The sequence below is a fragment of the Aphelocoma coerulescens genome, chromosome 4 (genome assembly GCF_041296385.1).
Source record: "Aphelocoma coerulescens isolate FSJ_1873_10779 chromosome 4, UR_Acoe_1.0, whole genome shotgun sequence".
Lineage (NCBI taxonomy): Eukaryota > Metazoa > Chordata > Aves > Passeriformes > Corvidae > Aphelocoma > Aphelocoma coerulescens.
Genome location: NC_091017.1, coordinates 19,236,197 through 19,256,766, shown reverse-complemented (window position 1 = coordinate 19,256,766; position 20,570 = coordinate 19,236,197). Strand labels below are relative to the sequence as shown.

The 20,570-nt window shown below is 41.8% G+C and overlaps 1 protein-coding gene across 6 annotated transcripts in view; it reads left to right on the top strand.

Annotated features, from left to right (window-relative positions):
* Window positions 1-20,117, top strand: part of RASGEF1B (RasGEF domain family member 1B) — an 87,635-nt gene extending 67,518 nt beyond the window's left edge. For 3 of the 6 annotated variants that reach the window (XM_069012984.1, XM_069012986.1, XM_069012982.1), the window contains exons 2-14: window positions 5,158-5,340; window positions 6,826-6,948; window positions 7,727-7,864; window positions 10,482-10,700; window positions 10,798-10,872; window positions 12,167-12,262; window positions 12,823-12,925; window positions 13,617-13,696; window positions 14,245-14,340; window positions 15,812-15,907; window positions 17,132-17,255; window positions 17,896-17,968; window positions 18,769-20,117. In XM_069012984.1, coding sequence (XP_068869085.1) covers window positions 5,164-5,340; window positions 6,826-6,948; window positions 7,727-7,864; window positions 10,482-10,700; window positions 10,798-10,872; window positions 12,167-12,262; window positions 12,823-12,925; window positions 13,617-13,696; window positions 14,245-14,340; window positions 15,812-15,907; window positions 17,132-17,255; window positions 17,896-17,968; window positions 18,769-18,793 — 1,425 coding nt within the window. In that variant the 5' untranslated portion in view covers window positions 5,158-5,163 and the 3' untranslated portion in view covers window positions 18,794-20,117. Of the gene's footprint in view, window positions 1-4,280; window positions 4,308-4,958; window positions 5,030-5,157; window positions 5,341-6,825; window positions 6,949-7,726; window positions 7,865-10,481; window positions 10,701-10,797; window positions 10,873-12,166; window positions 12,263-12,822; window positions 12,926-13,616; window positions 13,697-14,244; window positions 14,341-15,811; window positions 15,908-17,131; window positions 17,256-17,895; window positions 17,969-18,768 lie in introns of those variants that run through there. The other 3 variants (XM_069012985.1, XM_069012983.1, XM_069012988.1) reach the window with 3 other exon arrangements.
* Window positions 20,118-20,570: the final 453 nt, after the last annotated feature.

Sequence of the window (20,570 nt, the reverse complement as noted above, 5' to 3'; positions counted from 1 at the left end):
TATTTTGTACTCTTGCCTCTTAAAAGATACAGTTATTGTAAGAACTGTAAGATAAGAAGTAATAAGTAACATTAGAAGTAAGAAGTAATTCTAGGAAGGAATTGGTTGAAGTTGGTGCTGAAGTCACACTCAGAGAATTGCATAGCAAATTCTTCACAAAGAGTGGAAGCAAGAAGGCTTGAGCTGGGATGGTTCTGTGCTCTTAATTTCTGCAAGTAAGGCACGTGGAACACCCATCTTGGAGTTTTTCAGGTTTCTTATCTCCTCGGCAGCTTTGGCTCTGCAGAATTTCCCTTTACCTTTCAGTGCAAAACCACAAAAGCTTTGTGAGCAAAGCACACACAGGGCAGGCAGGGCTGTGTGGAATGCGGTGGGTGGCCTCTGTGTCTGGTACGCGTCTGTTTTGGGCAGCCTGGGCGGATGCCCCGAGCAGTGCGAAAGGATCGCAGCTGCTCCAGCCAGCGAGTCAGCTTTATCGGGGGCCTGGCTCAGATGCCTCTACACAAACACGAGTAGTATGGGGAACAAACAGGAGGAATTAGAGACGTGCAGGTGCCTGCATGGGCGTGATTCCGCTGGCATCACGGAGACGTGGTGGGGTGGCTGCTCTGGCTGGAGTACTGGAATGGAAGGCTGTTGTAGGCTTTTCAGGAGAGGCAGGGCTGGGAGGGCAAGGAGCGGAGGTAGGCCCGGAGGAATACGGGGGAATTGTACAGACAGCTAGGGATGAGGTTAAGAAAGCCAAGGGCCAGTTAGAATTGAGTGTGGCCAGAGATGTCAAAGACAACAGGAAGGGTTTCTGTAGGTGTGTTGCTAACAAAAGAAAGAGTAGGGATAATGAGGGCCCTCTCTGGAACTCGGCTCCTGCAGGAAGTCAGTCTTTTGTTTTGCCGTGCCTCAGTTTTATGATGGCATCCTTAATAACAATGGTGGATGGTAGTCACCAGCTAAATGTGGTTAAGGGTTTCTGATTGTATAGGGAACAGCTCTGAGGGGATGTAATTGCATTTCTGAAGTTTGCATCTTTTAAGGGGAGGTGTGGCTTGGGACTCCTACCACTCCTCTGCCTGAGGGATGTAGTGTGGGAGAAAACTGTACCTAACAAACAGAGGAGCTGAAAATGTTTGGCAGTGGCTTTAAAGGCACCTTTTATGGCTACTACTGAACTTCTCAGTGGGTGCTTCTGTAGAGGATACAAGCTTTCCATATTGTTGGCTATGTTGTATGAATCTGATGTGCAGCCTGAGCTCTTTAATATAAATGAAAACAAACCAATGCAACCTTCCACTGTTTATAGTAGAAAACAGATTTTTTTTTCTTTTTTTTCTTTTTTTTTTTTTTTCTGTTGCTGAACATAAAGGTTTGGACAAGCACTTGGCAGCCTGGAAGCTACATCTGATTCCTTTAGTTCTGCCAAACTGAAACTTGGCTCCTGCAGGACATGGTGGGGGTTTGAGCACATCGTCTTTGGCTCTGACTTCCTATTTACAGTGCTGTTACTGGGAAGGTTGAGACTTCTTTCTTGTCAGAGGTTACTCAGAGCCAGAATATGGACCTCAATGCCCAAGGTCTCATGTTCTCCATAATGATATTAAATGCAGAAAAAATGTTGTATTCTTCTTTCCACAGTGCAGAGTTACTGACTTCTCTGTCACACAAGAGGAACACTGGTAAAGCCAGGAAATTATTTCATTGCTCTTTCCTTCAAGTCAGATCTTTAATGGGAAAAAAAAAAAAAAAAAAGGCAAATAAATAAAGAAAGCCACTCTCTTTGTTCTTGGAAAAAAAAAATAGAGAAGAGATAAGTGGGTTTCCATGTGATTGATAGCCAAATGTTTCCAAAGCCCAGTTAAAAAGTTCCAGTTTTTAACTGCCAGGATGTTTTTCACTGGAAGACTATTTCTTGTCTTTTTTTCCAATTCCTGCTCATCAGATCTTGCCCTGCTGTGCTTTATCAACAATATTTTTAGGTACCAAGATACCTCTATATGCCACGGATTTGTGGACCATTATCTGCTCTGTAACCAATTTCAGTTCCACTCAAGTTACTCTGAAGGTGGGGTTTGGTTGGAGAAGCTTCTAATTAGAATTAAGCATGCTGCTTTGTGTCTCCACCTCCAAATAAAATACAGCAGAGGAGTCAAGGTCAAGATAATAAAGGAGTCATGCTGGAAAAGCACATGTGTTGTATGAATCATCCCGTTGGCTATGCTGTATTTATCTCTGTCACATTTCGATATCATCCCTTTTCGTCGCATGGAGAGCATGTCCTGTGTCCTGTTCACTTCCAAGTGAAATCCAGTTCTGGCCATACAGAACATCACCACAACTTGGTGTCTCCCTAAAGCAGGACTGAGCCCTCTCTGTCGAGCAGCTTCCAGAAATACATAACATACAAGTGAGACAATATGTACCCTTTGGGACAAACTTCTGAGAATTTTATTTTATGGTTACAAATCTGTACATCTATTGATGGGCTGATGATTTTTTTTCCTTCCTGTTGATGAGGCAGTAGGTGACTCTGTGTCTCCAAGCTATCTGATTTCTGTGGTGAGGGTTGCATGAAATCAAAACTAACTTCTGGCTACATCTAGCTAAAACCCCTGCAGATTCCAGTCTCACCCTGAATCGGGCTGTTTTGGTTAATATGAGATCTGGGTTGAAACAACTACTGTCCTTGGTTTTTCACAAGTGCTAATGTTGATGTCAAGTTGTTTTGCAGATGCAGACCAGTCTTTCTCACTTCCCTGTGGAGTATTACCTTGGAGCTACAGTGCTACAAATGCTTGGTGGATGGCAGTGTTTACACACTGTTCACTGCCACTTGCGTTTTGACTGAATACACTGTAGCTGAAAAGAATTCTGAATTTTGGTGCAAACAGGACATCTCTCAGTGCCAGTGGACTGAAGAATATTTTGGAGTTGGTTCATGTCTCTGGCTTTACATACACAGTATGAAAACCTAGGAAATGCTGCAGAAGGTTCCTGTCAGCTCCTCAGTAACGTTTTGTTCCTTAAACTGAGTTAGCCTTGCAAGGAACCTGAAAGACCAGGAGTCTTTATGCATCAGAATACTTTATTGGTGCAGAGCATGGCCGTGGTAGGGTTGCACCTCACCTGCCCAGTAATTTGAACTCTCTGGTACAGAAGCCTGTTAAATTCGGAGCTGCACTTCACACTCTTAGGGCGGTGGCACGTGTATTTACTTCATTCTTCTCCCAGTTCACTGGGCTGAATGGAATTGAATCGCTGCTTGAACAGCTGCACGGAGTGTCTAATGTCACTTTTCAGACATGGAGACTTTTCAGTCTTTCCCATTTTGATGCAGATATCTTTTGGCACCTCTCAAGGTGGGATTAGCACAGCTCGTGTAGTCTAGGAGGCTCTCTCCACTGTCCTCTGCCTTTGTTTTTGGCTTTCTCTTACTGTTTATTTACTGAACCACTCAGGCTTGTGCTGGTTTGAATGTCTCCATTGTCTGGACACACTGCCAGCAGCAGCAGCAGCAAGTCTGTGTGGTGCTTCAGGTCCAAGCTAAGGAATCTGGCTAATAGCTTAATAGCTTCTCATCTCCACCGAGCTCACTCTGAAAAGTGCTTTATTGTGGGTTGGGGAGCACACAGATGGCAGCACGCTATTTATCTCCAGGCTGTCACATCACTAGCTGTTCTCAAAACGGGGTGCCTTCACAGGCTGGTGTTTGCTGAGGTCTGTGGCTTTAAAGAGCCTTTTCCCGAATAGGATTTGATACAATGGAGAGAAAAGAAACAGCATCTGCACTTACAATGATGGCTCAGAGGCGTTAATGCTTTTCTCATGCACACGAACATGCTCTGTCAACACATGAGCACAGCTCTCTCTCTCAGTTTGATCTCCCTTGCCTCCAAGTTGTAAGGAGGATTGGAAGCTAAGTTTTTCTGTTTCTCCCTGAGTGCCCATCAGCACCCACAGCCCAGTAACTGCTGCAGGAGAGTTAAAACCAGCACGTTAGTGGTTAAAACTGGGCACAAACTTAGCTTGCCATCGAGGCTATAAAAACCTAAGTTCCTTAAACTGACAAGAACTGCTACACCCAGAAAGCAGAGAAGGAGGGAGAAGGAAGGAGTTTATAACTCAACACTCAAGCAATCAGAGAGATTTTATCTTTTGGCCTTTTCAGATCCTGCATTACCAGAAGAGCTCTTGGGTGGTCATGGCCCCTTGCTGCCCACCCACTGCTCTGAATGACTGAACAGCCTGCAGCACTGACTGATCTTTTCCTTGGAAAGACATTTTGATTCCACAGGCACTGAGATGCAGACTGATGAGTAATTGCTTTATTTTTCCTAAAGCTAGAAAACATAGGGCTGGATTTTTCACATTTTCACAATATTTGGGGAGAAGGTTTAACAGAACTCTTGAGTCTGGTCTCATCTTTTATATCATTGGTGAACTTGGACAACAGTGGTAAGCAACTGTACACAGGCAAGTTTTTCCAAAATTTCTGTAGAGCCACTCAGAGGGTAGGTGGAGGCTGATGCACTGAAGCATCAGGCTTTAGCCTGGATCACACCTGTCACAGTGTTACTGGGAAAACCAAGCACCAATTTACCAGGGTGGAGTTGGGAAATGGGAGGTGTGGGATTGCAGTTACATGGTTGTCGTGTTGCTTAAAGGGGACTGTCCTCTCACATAAGCCCTTCAGGGCTTCACTTCAGTCTGTCTCCTTCTGTACTGGCTGGGGGGGTGTCAGCCTGGACAGCCTGAACACGCTTCCCCATCAGAGTGCTGCTCTTAGGGAGCTATTGTCAGGATTTGCCCAAAGCTGTCAGTGACCATTATGCCACATCCCCAAAAGCTTTATAGAAAGTCGGAGTTCCCAAAGCCTGTCAGGATTCTTGTACCTCCTTCTAGCTCTTAGCCTGGATGTCTTATCTGTCCTTTAATAAAGAAACAGCAAGATAGAAAAGAAGCACCTGGCGATTATGACAGGCAGTGATGAAAGCCTGTGTTGGCCCTTTCCTGAGAAGTCTGCACAGGCTTGAAAACGGTCTGCAAGTAACCCATGGTGTGACACTGGGTTTTCTTCCTAGTGCAGTACTACCTCTGGAAGATAGAAAACCCCTTACACTGTACCTTCTGTGAATTATCCCTTATCTCTTTTGTGTGTCTCCTCAGGGAAAGATGCCACAGACGCCTCCCTTTGCAGCGATGTTTGACAGCAGCGGCTGCAACAGGAACCTGTATCAGACAAAAGAGGACAACTGTGGAGGGCTCTATTACCACGACAACAATCTCCTGTCGGGGTCTCTGGAAGCTCTGATCCAGCACTTAGTACCAAATGTGGATTATTATCCTGATGTAAGTTACACACCCAGCTAACTGTATGGCCAGGCCTGATGCATCTCCTAAAGGGGAACTTTCCCATGTGCAGCAAAAGCAGAATGTGTCACATCCAATGGCTAAGGAAAGGGTTCAGGTGGCTGCCCAGCAGTGATAAGATAACATGTGCTTTACCTGAGTGCAGCATGCAATAACTCACCTAACCTAGGAAGTCGAATGCATTATTACTCCTGTTGTAAGGTGAGCAACCCTCGTGACTCATGTATAAAGCATGCACCTAGACTGGCTTGCTGCTTGATGGATTGTGTGTACCATTGAGCCTCAAAAATCTGCCAGGCAAGCTGAAAAGAAAGGCATGACCACCGTTGTGACAGAATGAAAGTATTTATTGCAAAACCAAGCAATTTTTGATGCACATTTCCCGTTGCTCATCTGAGGTCCACCTGTATTGTGCAATTAGCAACCAAAACATGGACTAGTACCACATTATTTGGGATCAGCAGAGGCTGGATGTGAGAACAGGACATTTGTCATCTGAGAATCTTTGGCCTTTCTAGGCACACCCATGCACTGAGACTTTTTCTATAATTCTTAGAAAAGAAGATAAAAAAGAATGATATCAAAAGGTGGCAGGAAAGGGCAGTTGGGGATAACTGGTGGGTGATGAAACTATAGCTCTGCTTGTTGACATGCTCCTGCTGAAGACATAACTCTGCTTATATTCAGCTTCTGTTATTTCATAGATCTGTTCACATTTCCAAGACAGGATCTTTTTTAACTTGGGTCAGAATTAACAGCAGCACAGGACTGTGCTTAAGCTAGAGCTTGTCCATTAATGCTTAGTGTAAACTTCAAATATGTAGCAATTTAGACACTGCTTGGTCAAACATGATGATTTATTTCAAGTTTCTAGAGCCATAACATTGTAGAGTCTTCCTAGAGTGGGTGCCATAGATACTTAACTACTGGCAAGGAGGAACGTGGAATGGATATTCTGAATATCAATCTCACACTGAGTTCAAATCATGATATATGGAAAAACAAAGCAGAATAAGGATCTGCTTCTTGTAACCTCAGAATGAGTTACTGATTTTTATTCTGTAAAATTAAGCTAGGTAGTTCCCTCCACTTTCAACCAGGAGATAAAGCTTTACTATAGAACAAGAGAAGATGAGTTTAAATTTTATTCTGAGTAATTTCAGGTAATGAGCTTGCAATAAGGCTGTGTGCAATAGGAGAGCTAAACCACCTCTGCCCTGCCTTGTTTTGGTTTAATCTTGCATAACTTGGCTCGAGCACAAACTTATAATACTGATTCTGGAGCAATGATAAGTGTTAAATTAAACGCTTACCTCTGTAGTAATTGCTTTTGGCACAGCCACATGTAGAGTTTTGTTCTGCAGATAGGAAGGTATCAGGAGCAGATTTTTCAGGAAGGCATTTTGAGAAAATATAAAAAGTGCTGGTAATTTATGCCTTTCTCTGTCTTCCTCTTGCTTGCAGAGGACGTACATCTTCACCTTCCTTCTCAGCTCCCGTCTCTTCATGCACCCGTACGAGCTCATGGCCAAAGTCTGCCACCTGTGCATTGAGCAGCAGAGACTCAGTGAGCCTGGCCTGGACAAGGTAAGGTCCCACACTCTCAGGGGCTTCCCAGATCCCTGCCCAAACCAAAATGCTGCTATTCAAGACAGTCCTCGGCAGGATTGAACAGATTGAAAACCCAACACAGGCAGCTAGAATTTGACCCTTTATTTGCTGAGATTCATGGGGAATTTCCACACTGCTCAGCCTGTCCTCCATGAGGGCTGCTGCTTCTGCTGCATTGTTTGTTTTGCCAAGACTCTGAACCAGTGTCCTGAACAGGCCAAAATCTGCCCTTTGAAAGTCCAAGGCAGAGGTTTTATTGACCCCCCTCCTTACTTTGCTGAGAATCAAAAATCATTTAGTGGTCACTATGCCCAAGGCAGTCTCCGACCACCACATCTCCCACCACCACTCCCTCTCTCTGTACAAAGGTTTCTCACTATAAGGTGTAGTGCATGCGTAAGTCTTGGCACAAATGAAATTTAGCACTTTCTTTGTTGGTGGTTAGTCATAAGTTGTGGAAACTCTAATCAATGCCTTGCGCTGAGACGCTCCTGATGATGACAGGAGTCACTTCCACCCACCTGAGGCCTAATTTCCAGGTCAGCTAAGCCAATGAGAGTCTCTTCATTGGCTTCCATGACCATTGGCTCTGACCTGTAATCCAATGCTGAATTAAGTTAAGCTCAAATATTTACCTGACATTCTTACCCTTATGCTCCACAGTGTCCTCCAGAACAGAATTCTAGTTCCTTTGAGTTAGGTATTTCCTGCATTGCTGTTACATGTAACATTCCTCACCACTGTTTCCAAATAGAACTGGACACAAAAAATTGCACCAAAAATCCTACAGTTGTTGACTGAGTGGACAGAGACTTTTCCTTATGATTTCCGAGATGAAAGAATGATGAGGAACTTAAAGGAGTTGGCACAAAGAATAACCAGTGGGGATGAGGTAAGTTGTCTGCACACAAAATTATTGGATAAAGAGGCATTCCTTTTACTGCTTTGACAGTGCTGTTAATAAAGTGGTGTGGCTCTTGGTGCTTAAGAAAACTTATTATGAAGGTGCTGGTAGGCAAAAAGTTCTGTCTGTACCTAAGCCTAGGACAAAACCATATAGCAAAAGCAGATCTTTTCCAAAGTATGGGCAATGTTCTCTCCTTCCCTAAGCCCACAACATAATCCCGCATTGTGCAGACAGGCACAACTTGGTGGATGTTAGTGTTTGTCATTTTAGTGATGCTGCTTGGAAGAAGCTAGCTAGGACAAGAGCTGAGAAATCCCTATCAATGTTGATCATTTCTTGAGTAAGGTGTATTGGAATCAGGCCTTTGACCTGTAGGTCAATGGAAAAGTTATAGCAGGTTTGGGGAGAAATTTCCAAAAGAGGACTGGACCAGAAAGAATTGTCTTGAGCTTAGAGTATCAACTCAGAGGAAGTCTGTCATATTCCTTCCTGTGGATGGACCACAAAAGGAAATCACCTGACCTTTTTCTAAATCCCACTTTTCAGATGGAAGTGAAGTTCCACGTGGGTATTATGAAATATTTTGCTGCTTAACTGATGCTTGTCTTTTAAGTACTGAAATAAACTCCACCAAAAGGCAAGGGTTATATTTACTTAGTGGAAAGGCAATTAACAAGGTTTCAGTAAGCAGATCCTGTGTAGCTGGCATAATACTACGATTGCAAAAGACACTGGAGTGGCATTTGGAAGAACCATAAACACAAATAGCAATTGCTAAATGCCATTGTGTTTCCAGTGTTCCTCAGGGACCGGTGTTCCTTATATAAGCCTTTGAGTAACGATGTGGATGAGGCAGCAAAGAGCACATTAACGGGCGTGGAGGTAAGCTGGACTGGGAGGAGCTGAGAGTGCTGCCAAACACCTAGAAAGGTCTTGAGAGGCTGTACACAAGTGTGGAAAAGAGCAAACCCAAACTGAATTTGGAAGCTGAAATACATTTTGATGTTGTGAAAGTGGGGAGGGATGAAAGAAGATGGGACAAGAGAGTGAGAAGCAGTATGAAATACCAATGAAAAAGAGAACCAATTTGGTGTGCACGCTGAAGGTTGCAGGATAGCTCCAGGGAGCTTTGGACTGGGAAGAGGTAAGAGGTGTGCCCTCATTCCAGGGCTGCCAGGTTGCTTTGTTTGTAGATAGCCTTCAAAACAAGGTAAGAAACTGAAGTTCAGTTCAAGGCAAAGTAGTTAAGATTGAGGGCTCACACCCACTTGAAAAATACTTACTGGCTCACAAAAAAAGAACTGTCTAGCCCGGAGGAAGTTGAGTTGGTGGATGGAAGAGTGAAATGAGAAGAGGGAAGGGTTGTCTGCAGGGAAGTTTCTGGCAATGCAGACACTTTAAATAGTGAAATCGTCTATTGAAGGGAAAGGCAGATGCACAAAGCTGCTAGAAAATGTGCAAAGGGAGCAATCTTACTCTGCAGAGAACTATAAATCCTTTCTAGCTGTAGCTTTGAGGGGTTTTTGACTTTGAGGTTTCCTTTAGAAAGACAAAGTGAAAGCAAGTCCTGCAGTAAATTGAGTTGTTTTATTGTGAACTGCTTGGAACAGTAAATGGCAACTTCCTTGACCTTGCTTTTCTACAGATCACTTGGATTTTTGTGAGTCATTACCTTAAAGGATACAAAAGAAGCAGTTTCCTACTCCTGTTCACTACAATTCTACTTACGGCTTCTGATTCCGCTTCCTGAATTATTGTACTCCAGTTCTTTTAAGAGCTGTCAGTAAGAGTCCAACAAAAAACCTCTCACCACACTAACATTGCTACTTCAAAACATCATATTTGGAAAAAGCTTTGGAGGAAAGGACAAATTCTTCAGAATAAAGGAAATATTTCTGCCTTGGACTGATCATACTATAGTGTGCAGACAATAGATTTTGGATTATCCTTTTTGAAGCCACTTAGGTTTTGCTTTAATGGCTTTAGGATGATATGTGGAATTTGGAAGCATAACCACCTTGGTTACACAGATCTGTCTACTTAAGAGCTGAGTCCTGCTCCTACTTAAAATTGTCACTCCTGTTAACTTAAATCACTACATGGAAAGGCCTGAAAAGGTGAGAGAGAGAGATGGTTTTATTATCTTCTCCTTTTCCTCAGATTCACTGCAAGTTTTAACTCTGACTTCAGTGAAATTGGTCTTGATTTGGTGCAGAGAGAAGCAGGCCTTTTATTCATCACTGAATGGCCACATACTTGTTTTTTTTCTGTGGTCTTAAGCAGGAGAAGATGGAGTATTTTCATTTCTTATATTTCCTCCAGTGGTGGTTGGTACTTTTCAGGAAGTGGATTGAACACATCTTTTCTGCTGTTCCTTGAGCCAACTGAGTTAATATTGAACCTGTGAGACAATCACTGTTTAAACTCTCAGCCGGATTCCTTTTGGTCTGATGAAACATTAATATTACAAATTCACATAATAGAGCGTATCTTAAGTTGACAGCAAATACAGGTATCAGCATCCATCTGTTGTGGTGTCATGCAGGCTTTAATGATGTCTTCTCACATTTTGGAAGTGTTTTCTGATTGTGTGATGTTAAAGCAGGTGTACCGGAAGAACGTGCAGCAGCTCCTCCAGACCCTGATTCGGAAGCTGGCCGCGGTTACCCAGTACGAGGAAGTGCTTGCAAAAATTGATGCCACCACATCCACAGATCGCCTCACGCTCCTAAAGACCAAGCCCCAGTCCATCCAGAGGGACATAATCACAGTCTGCAATGATCCCTATGTGTTAGCTCAGCAGCTGACACACATAGAGCTTGTGAGTTACTATGCTCCCAAGGATGACTTCATCCTCCCCCTTTTTGAAGTGCAGGTAAACAGGGAATATGACTTGGTTGCTTCTCTGCTTTATTTAGGAGAGACTCAATTATATTGGACCAGAAGAATTTATCCAGGCGTTTGTGCAAAAGGATCCTTTGAGTAATGACAAGGTAATGGGGCAGACCTGGAGCAGCTCTGAAATGCAGCATTTACCATCAGGTGCACCATGAGCTGGAAGTGAGGTCCAGCAGTAAATGAGGATCAGTAGAAAACAAGCTTTAGTGTTCCCATTAAACATTTTGTTAATGGGTTTTTTTTTTTTCTGGAGGACAACTCCTGAAGCTCCAGAGCTCAGCCAACATACTGACTTAAATGAACACATTTCCTGGGTTTTTGACCTTAAGCTAAGGGAGAACTTAATCCTGTGAATGTTTTCCCCAGGCTGTGTATGTGGCCTGCGGTTGGAAGAGGCTGAGTTTAACTTTGGCTTCTGCATTATTCATTTTCAACACCTGTTTTTCCTTTTAGTAAACTGAGCTCTTTGCAGCCAAGTGGCACATGGGGCAATTTGCAGGTAGAGCAGACATAACAAAAAGGGCGCAGAGGGCTCTAGATCTATGTGAGATGGAGGGCCAACATGCAGTGTTTTTAACCAGCCATGATGGAGTTGTCATCTCCTTGAGTGCTGTTTTCAAAATTACTTAATTTTTACGTTTTTCAAGATGACTTAACCTCTGTAAATAAACTGTGACAAAGTCAGTCCATTAAAACTTCAATTAACTTAAAATGACAAACAGAATAGAATGATGCAAGTTTACAGTTTGATGTTCAGTCAGATGGTCTCTGATTTTGCAGACAGAGATAACTGAAACTCCTGTCCACCCCTTTTTAGGCAGCCCTGAGATGTGGTGTGGGAATGATTCCAAGATGATACAGAATAGCACTGCTCAGGAAAGGGAGAATCCAATCAAAATGGTAGATCTGATCTCCCAAAGTTAGGATGCAGCATGTGCATATGTCATCAACAGCCAAACATAATGTGCCTGGCCTCTGTTTTCCTGCTGCACTTGCAGAGAGCTTAGTGTTGTATTTACTCTATCAGTGGGACAGGAGTAAGGACTGAAACAGTGTTCATATTCAAGGGAGCTTTATGCAGATACTTAGCCCTGATTGTTTGCATAAGTCTCTCCTAGGTCCTTAAAGCATCCTGGTAGGACTTAAAGCACATGGTGAATTCCACATGCCTGCTTGGATGCTTTACTGGGCCACCAGCTCAGAAGGAAGTTACACATGCTTGAATACTATCACTGCTGCTTTCCCTCTAAGCTTTTTGTCAGTTTGGGTAATTTGAGTTATTCCTGGTTACTTGACAGTGTTTGGGAATGGCAAGGCAGGAAGCCAAAAGGTCTCGTAGGGAAAAGACAAAACTTGTGCTAAAAGTTGCTATTTTTCTTCTGTCCACAGAGCTGCTATGGAGATCGAAAGAAGACTCGCAATCTTGAAGCCTATGTGGAGTGGTTTAACAGGCTCAGTTACTTGGTTGCAACAGAAATCTGTATGGTGAGCAAGGACTTTTTGTGCTGAAAGGTTTTGTTTAGTAATCTAAAACTCTGAAGCCTTTTCAGGTTTGGTGCCTTTTGGACTTTTCATTCGCTCAGTTTGTAACTGTTCACATTTGGATGCAGTCAGAGCACGTCTGAAGAGGAAATAAGTTCAGTGTTTTCAGCATTCTACTGGTGCCTCAGCCTTGTTCGTGTGACAGTGGTGATTTATTCTGGGTTAGCCCTTCTTGGTGCAGGAGTGTGTCTGGCCTGCTGTTCTCTCTTTTGAAAGCCCCTTGTGAATTGAGGCACGTTCTCTCCTCTGGTGACCCTCTGCTCTGCTGTTCTTCATATCCTTCTTCTTGGCAGAGCCTCTTTGCCTGTTGTCCTTGCTCTCTGCCTGCCCGGGATCTGGTTTGTCTTTGCTGTCCTGAATGCTTTTGAGCACAGTGGTGTGGCTCCCTCTACACGTAAAGGACAGTGTGAAGCTGTGGTACATATGGAAAAGACTTTTAACAGGGGGATGTGTCTGAGTGCTGTTTCCTGCTGAGCATAACCCTACAAATGCATCTCTTGCAGCCTGTGAAGAAGAAGCACAGAGCAAGAGTGATAGAATATTTCATCGATGTGGCACGGGAATGTTTTAACATTGGCAACTTCAATTCCTTAATGGCTATTATTTGTAAGTATGTGCACTGAGATATTACTTGATCCATGTTTGAATCTGGATAAAGGAAGCAGAGTGCTTCACACAAAAGTCTACTGCTTAGCTTGGTCAGCAGCATGAAGTTGCTCAACACTGTTGTAGCGCTGTGTGTAGCATAAATTTGGTATAAACCAAAGTTTTCATTGCAACTCTTCAGAGGCTTAAATCCCTAGTTATTTAAACCAACTTCTGAATTGCTAAATTGGAATAGTAACTTTCCCTGTAATATGGAGAATTGATTTCTTCCATTGTTTCTGTCACATCTTACTACTTAAAAATTCCACACCCCTTTAAATCTGATAGGAAAACATTGGGAATTTTTTATTTATTCTTCATAGTCAATGTGTAGTTTTCAATGAAGTATGTAAGAGATGGTGTTCAGAATGCTCATTTGAGCTTTTCTACTGTATATATATGCTTTATCAAATCCACATTAAATAATGTCATAGCATTTTTTTAGAGCTTTCATTCTGTAAGAGATGTAAATTTTGTTTCCAATGTTGTTTTGGAATTTAAAGAAAACAATGACTCTGATTTCTTGAGTAGTCTGGTGAAAATATTTGTTATTGGTAATAGATTCTTTGCTTTAGAAATACTTACTAGTCCTAGCTACCTGAAAGATTTTTTTCTTTTAAATACTCCAACAATCTCTTTCTCTTATATCAAGCTGGCATGAACATGAGTCCTGTGTCTCGATTAAAGAAAACCTGGGCAAGAGTGAAGACAGCCAAATTTGATATTCTTGAGGTAAGTTTGGCTAATATTTGGACAGGAGGCTGTAAATACCATTTTACTTTTAACCGCTCTAAAATGCAGGTTTGGTTTTGTTATGACATTTCCTTTAGTATATTTGTGCTCTTAGTGGATATTCTAGGAGATACAGTAAGAATTGTCCAGCTGACTACTGCTCTTTTGATTTGGAAGAAGAAAATTGAAGTTTGGTTGGTTGGGTTTTTTAATTCCCAAAGCCACCTCCTAAAAATAACAACAACAAAAAAAATTGATTGACAGTTACCTTCGGGTAGTAGAGACTTTGGTCGAAGATCATGCAGGTGCAGCACTGTATGAGTTTGTGATTTATCCCAGAGACTCTCTGTTGGATCCCTTGTTGTGCTGAATGGACATTTTTTAAAATAAGGTTCTCTTCTGATCAAATGAGCAGATAGAGAGATGCTGCAGTCCTCTGCCAAGCTGTATTTGTGGGGCTGTTCAGAAGATCTTTTCCTATGTAAGAGTTGCTCAGTTGAAAAAGGATTGTGTGTATCTCATTATTTGTATTTTTTCATGCCTTGTAGCATCAGATGGACCCTTCTAGCAATTTCTATAATTACCGAACTGCTCTGCGTGGAGCCACTCAGAGGTCCCTGACAGCCCACAGCAACAGAGAGAAGGTGTGTTTGCACATGACTTGGCAGAGGGAAAAAGGGAAATGTGCTTGTTAAGTTACGTGGTAAACCTTCATCCTGGAATTCTGATTCTCGGCAACTCTCCCCCTGGTGGGCTTGTAAAAAGCTGCCAGATAATTTGGTGCTGACTGGAAGTCCAAACATTAAATGATTGCTTTGATTATTAAATAAAATAAGCCTTAGCCTTTTTTTTTTCATTTATGCCTCAGCTCTTTTTTTTTTTTTTTTTTGGACACAGACCTGTCTCTCACAAACCCATAACACAAATGGAAAGGCTGAGGACTGACATGAGGTTGCTAGTAATTTGTTCTTATAACTGCTACTTGTGCTAAACTTTCAGTAATTCATGGCTTATTGCTGAAAAACTTTAAAACTTACTCATAAAAGGTATTCTAAACCTCAAATCTAGACAGAGCTGTGGAATTGCCTTCCGGTGTACAGTCTTTAGATGCAGCATCTCAGTGGTAGTTCTTGTGGAAATGAATCAAATAGCTTCCTAGCTGCTCTCCACTTGGAAGCAGTTGCTCATCAACTCCTTATGATATTAGGACGTCATGTTGTGTTTAATAAACGTGATCTTGGAGTTCACAGAATACACTCCAGGCAGATGAAGCAAATCCACGTGCAGTCTGCTGGTCTATACTGTTGTTACACATGGAATGTCTTTCTGACTCCTAAGGATCTGTTCACATGTCATTCAAAGTACCAGAAATTTAAATGTAAGAGGCTTACTTCTTTTCAGAGAAAAGTCAGTTTTAAGACTCCAAAGAAAGAACTTACAGATACTGAAATGTGGTGTGGTGAAGTGTTCCATGGAAATAATAAGTGGTATTTGTTTCATCCCCAGTTGCAACAACGATGTGTAGCTGTGAAAAATTCCATAGGACAAAAAGTAAAATAGAACCATTTTAAGAAAGTAAGAATGTTCCAGCATTCTCCAAAGAAAATACATTGTTCAGTTGGCAGGAAATGCTTCATTGCAAGCCAGTCAGTACCAAGTTTCCATGACTTGCATGAACTCAGGGAAGTGTAGTTCAAAAACCATTTGTGCTGCTACCCCAGTATTCCCTGCTCTGCTTCAATGTGCATCTGCTTTTGTTTACTAAGCAAGTCCTGTCAAGAGAGAAAGCTACACTATGAGATACCCTACAGGAATTACATGTATGAAATAGGTTCCTCTGAGCATTTATCTCCTGGAATCCACAAGGAAGAAGAAAAAAATGAAAACAAGAGGGGCATGACATAGAAATAAATGAAGGAAGGACTTTGTGGAGAGACCTGTATTTTAAAATGTAGTGAATGCACAGTTTTTGTGTAGTGAAAGAGAGTTGTAGAGACTTTCGTCCTTCAGTATTTTGCTTAACTTTTGTATCACCTAACTTCCTTTCATTTTTCTCTGTAGACCATTGTGTCTTGATTCAGGACCAGACTGATAATAAAGCTGTTCTTTTCCTAGATCGTGATTCCTTTCTTCAGCCTGTTGATCAAAGATATTTACTTCCTCAATGAGGGTGGTGCCAATCGCCTTCCAAATGGTCACATCAATTTTGAGGTAAGTAGAGCACCGAGTGGGGTTTTAATACAGGGTCAGCCCCTTTAACAGAGAACTGAGGCAGATCACAGTCCAACTTCTGCTGAAATCTGGGAGAGCAAACGTAGCCTGGAATTTGAGTATATCTGTTACTTCTCAGAGGAGCTGGGACGTAGTTAGGAAAAAGCAGTTTTATCAAAGATGAAGTGTTTATAGAAACTTTCAATATTCACAATTTTTTTAGTGGGGAAAAAAAAGTCAGAACTTCTTCCCAGTTCTGAAATTCATCTCAACATTTCAATTCACAGGTTTGTTACAGTTAATGAGAGAATCATTTAAATTAGTATTTTAGGGCTTATCTTTTATTTCCTCACATAAAATGTTCCTCCTTTGTCAAGATACATAGGCAGTATTTTCATGCATGTAAGTCTCAGATTGTCTCTGAAGAAAAACGTGATAGAGCAGCAGTGAGGGAGTTTTGACTCTCTTGTCTTCCAGTAGGTCTTCTGCCCCATATTTCATGCTTGTTATCTGATTGGTTTCCTGGTGCTTTCAGTTTTCAAGAAGCCTGGGTCATTCACACGAATGTGCAGTACTTTTCAGTTGTAGTCATAGGCCTGAATTAGCCTAAAGGTTCTAAAACTAGGCTGTGCAATGACCTGGAATGTCCTTTTGCTCAAGGAATCCATGTGCACTTGAGGCATGTTAAACTTTTATTGAAAGAGTTTATCAATTAATGACATCAGCACACTACATGGGGAGTGTTTATTTTTGGCATAAATTTCCAGCAAGAAAATAGAGCATTTCAGATTTGCTGACTGACAGGAAACATCTGGATTTTGAAATGTCAGTATTAAGCATCTGATGTGAAAATCACGATGTATGTCACTGCAAAACAAGAAGCATGAGCATCATCAAAATTAAAATTTGGGCATAAGGAGTGTTACTTGAAAAAAAGGTCCTTGAAAAACACTAAGTGCACTTCATCATCTACTGTATTTGTATTGCCAAATAACAGCAGTTTTAAGAAGGTGAAGGAGTGGGAAGTTACCACAGTTTGAAACAGGAACACAAAAGTTAGAAACTGAGTTGTGGAGTTAGATCATGTTCAATTCTATCGTAAAAGCCAAGGGCAATTGAAGCCTTGGTCTCCAAACCAAGATCTCTCCCTCTTTTTAAAAAAAATATTCAGGGTAAGCAATGCTGTTCAATATATAGCACCTCTTGTATTTCATCTCCTGACAGAAATTTTGGGAACTGGCAAAACAAGTCAGTGAATTTATGACATGGAAGCAAGTGGAGTGTCCTTTTGAAAGGGATTGGAAGATTCTGCAGTACTTGCTCACTGTCCCAGTCTTCAGTGATGATGGTAAGGAACTCTGGGCTCCTGCAGGGATGGTGTCACTGGCTGCTGCTTAATCTGTTTCCATGTTAAATTGTGGCTTCCTCACAGTGAGAAAAGACTGTCCTGAGACATCTCTGTCTGGCAATAAAAAGTGCTCCTCCCTTACAAATGACTAGAGAAGATAAGATTTTTCTTTTATGTGCATATAGTCTGTGAGAATCAACATTGATTCTGAAATAGAATGAACTAAATTGATGTGGTGCCTCTAAATGTCATATGAAACGTATTTATATGGACTTTCAGGATACTTTGCACAAAAGGGTGCTGCTTAAAGGAAGAAAACAGGGACTTCACTGGCTACTTACAAAGCACCATGTCCCTGGGCTCATTTTATTTTCTCTTGAGTGCTTTCTTCTCCTTGTGCTTTTGAGTTTCTGCTGGTTGGTTTTTCCCCCCTCAGGGCAGTCTTTGTTCTCATGCACAGTTTGTTAGCATTGTCTGGGTGCAATTATAAGCAATGCTATACTTCCTAATGGGATTCTGAAGCCCTAATCTGAGGGATGGATAATGCATGCCTGCTTCATTTAACTCAGTCTGCTTTGCAGGGAGAGCAAATTTTAAAATGCCAGTAGGCCTAACATAATGTATTTGCTTCTGATTGCAGCACTTTACTTGGCTTCCTATGAAAGCGAAAGTCCCGAGAACCACGTTGAAAAGGACAGATGGAAGACACTAAGGTTTGTGTCAGAGGTTACCCAGATCAATAAATAAATAGAATGGGATACACAGCAAGCATCCAGCAGTTAAAACCAAATGGCATGTTACGTGTTTCAACAGATGGGGCACAGCATGGCTGTAAATCCCCCTTCCAATCTGGGACTCTTGGAAAAAATAGAACAATCAGTCTTTATCTTAAACCCTCTGGGTCCTTCTTTTCCCTAGGAAATGGGAATTAGAATAAGGAATTTTGTATTTTAGATTCTTGTGTTACTCAGTGAAGGAAGAAAATACTTTCTAAACTCCAAGAAATCCCCACTTCCTCACAAGTACTATGCAGAGATTCCTCACAGATGTTTTCACAGCTACTGCATCCCTTTCTGCACCAGCCTTTCAGACAGGGCTGACATTTGCATAAAGATCACTCTGGGGCAAATGCATTAATGAAACCAGTTAACAACTTAAGAGTTCAGGCTGGGGAAAAAATATTCAGCAAAATCATATTTTTGGCTTTTCTTCTGCTATTGGAATGCAGCGTCATCAACTCTTTGATTTTACTAATTGTGGAAGGATGCATGAACCATTAAGGCAGGGGGATGTAACAATTCCATCTGATTGATTCCACTCATTTTGAGGAGAAGACAGGAAGAGAGTTACATCAGGGCACAGACACTCCACATTACACAGGGTGACAAGATGAGAATCTGTAGTAACACGAATCTCAGTTTCACGGCTTCCTTACCGTAGCCACTCCGTCTGAGAGGATTTACATCATTCTAATGATTGTCCTTACCCGTTTGCATTTCCCTCTGCCTTCCAGGTCAGCGCTTCTGGGCAGAGTCTAGAGCACACTATGTCTGCTGTTGCTGTGTTACATGGATTGCCAGGGGGCACGGCTTGGTTTATTTTTCTGTGCACTGAGTGGCACTCAGAACGATGAAAGATGTGCAGTCAGTTGCGATATCACCGCAGCAAAGATGAAAGAAGTTAATTCAAGAACAAACAGGCAGCTTCTCCCATCTAACAGATGAGATAAAATCACAGCTCACTCAGCTGGGATTCAGGCTGAAGTATTGATGGAGAATCATCTGAAGATCTCAGATGCTGCCTGTGAATCATTTCACAGCTGGATGGAATATTATTTCCTTTCATTTGGCTGCAGCTTGCTGCTACAAGGACTGCAGAGCTGCTACAAAGACTCACAGGAGATTACAGAGGTGAAGTATTCACCATTCCTTTCGGTGAAACCCAAGTCTGCATTGAAGAGCTCCCATTCCTAATAAGCTGAATATATCCCAGAAGTTTGGGATTGCTAAGAAGGGAAAGGACTGGACACAACAGATTGGCTGCTGAGGAGAATTTCTCCCTACCACTGCAATGGTGGCTGGGTGTTTTTTCTTTTTCCAGTGTGTTTTTGAGTTGGCTGCTGGCAGGCAAACTCATTATTATTCTAAGTTATTTTAAAAATATAAAGTAATAAAAATCAAGGCTGTGGTAGAAAATACACCTTCTATAAAAAGTAGCTATGTAGCTCTACAACTTCTAGGGAGGCTTTTTCTTTTGTTCACTTCTTTACAGCTAACCACTACATGCTACAGACATTTTTACTATGCGGTTTTGTTACTCTTAATTTTCCATACTTGACCTTCTTCTTATATTAGGTTGAACAAGCTGACTTTTCTAGAACAGTCTTTGAGAAACTGGCATACAAACTATATTGAAATATGAGAGTATGTTTTTACTGAGTAATTTTTATACCTGCTTTTTTTTGAAAAGGTAACAGTGGAGAACGCAATCCACTTTGACTGAAATAGCAAGATGCCAAAAAGAAAAAATGAGGCTTCTTCTGAACTCCAGCTATGAACAAAACAGTCTTCCTGTGTGTTTGCTTTAGGGATTATGTTTATGACTGTGAAGTAGTTCACTGTGTTACACACCTAGTAAGTTTTTAGTATCTCTGAGTACTTAGTCACTCTATCTATCCGAGGAGGAACCTGATTAAAAAAATACAGAACAAAGCTGTAGCTGTAGATAACCCTGGATGCAAATATCAATAAGCAAAGTACATACTTGACCAAAAAAAAAAAAAAACCTAGTTGCAATTATTCTGCTACTGTTGTTAAAAAAAAGAAAACTGTAAGAATAAATTTATTTATTTGTTGCACTGCATCTCTTGAATTTTCAGGTACGGTGGTTTTTATGTTCTGTCTATGCCTTTTCAGGCAAATATTTTAATTTTGAATTCTGTAGTAACATGCTGAAGCAGCCTTCATTAGTAGGAATACTGTCCTTAACTACAGCCTGTTTGCTGGTACAAGGTGCTGGAAGTCACTGAGTTACATATTCCACAAAGACTAGCACCAGGGCCTCAAGCCCTGACAAAGGTTTCTTCTCCTCCTTTCCCATTCCCTGAGTTGGGATGAAGGAGAAAGAAGAGGCCAGCTCTTGGAAAGAAGACTGCTTCTGCTGTGCACAGACTTGCCTCCCAGCTTTCATCAGGTGAGGTCTTTCCCATCCTCCCCTCTACATCCTTCCTCTGTTGTTGAGGCTTATGCCTGGTGCTTGAAAGGGGAATGCAAATTCCTAACCTCTGGCAAGCCAGAGCTGCTCCTTCAGCCATTA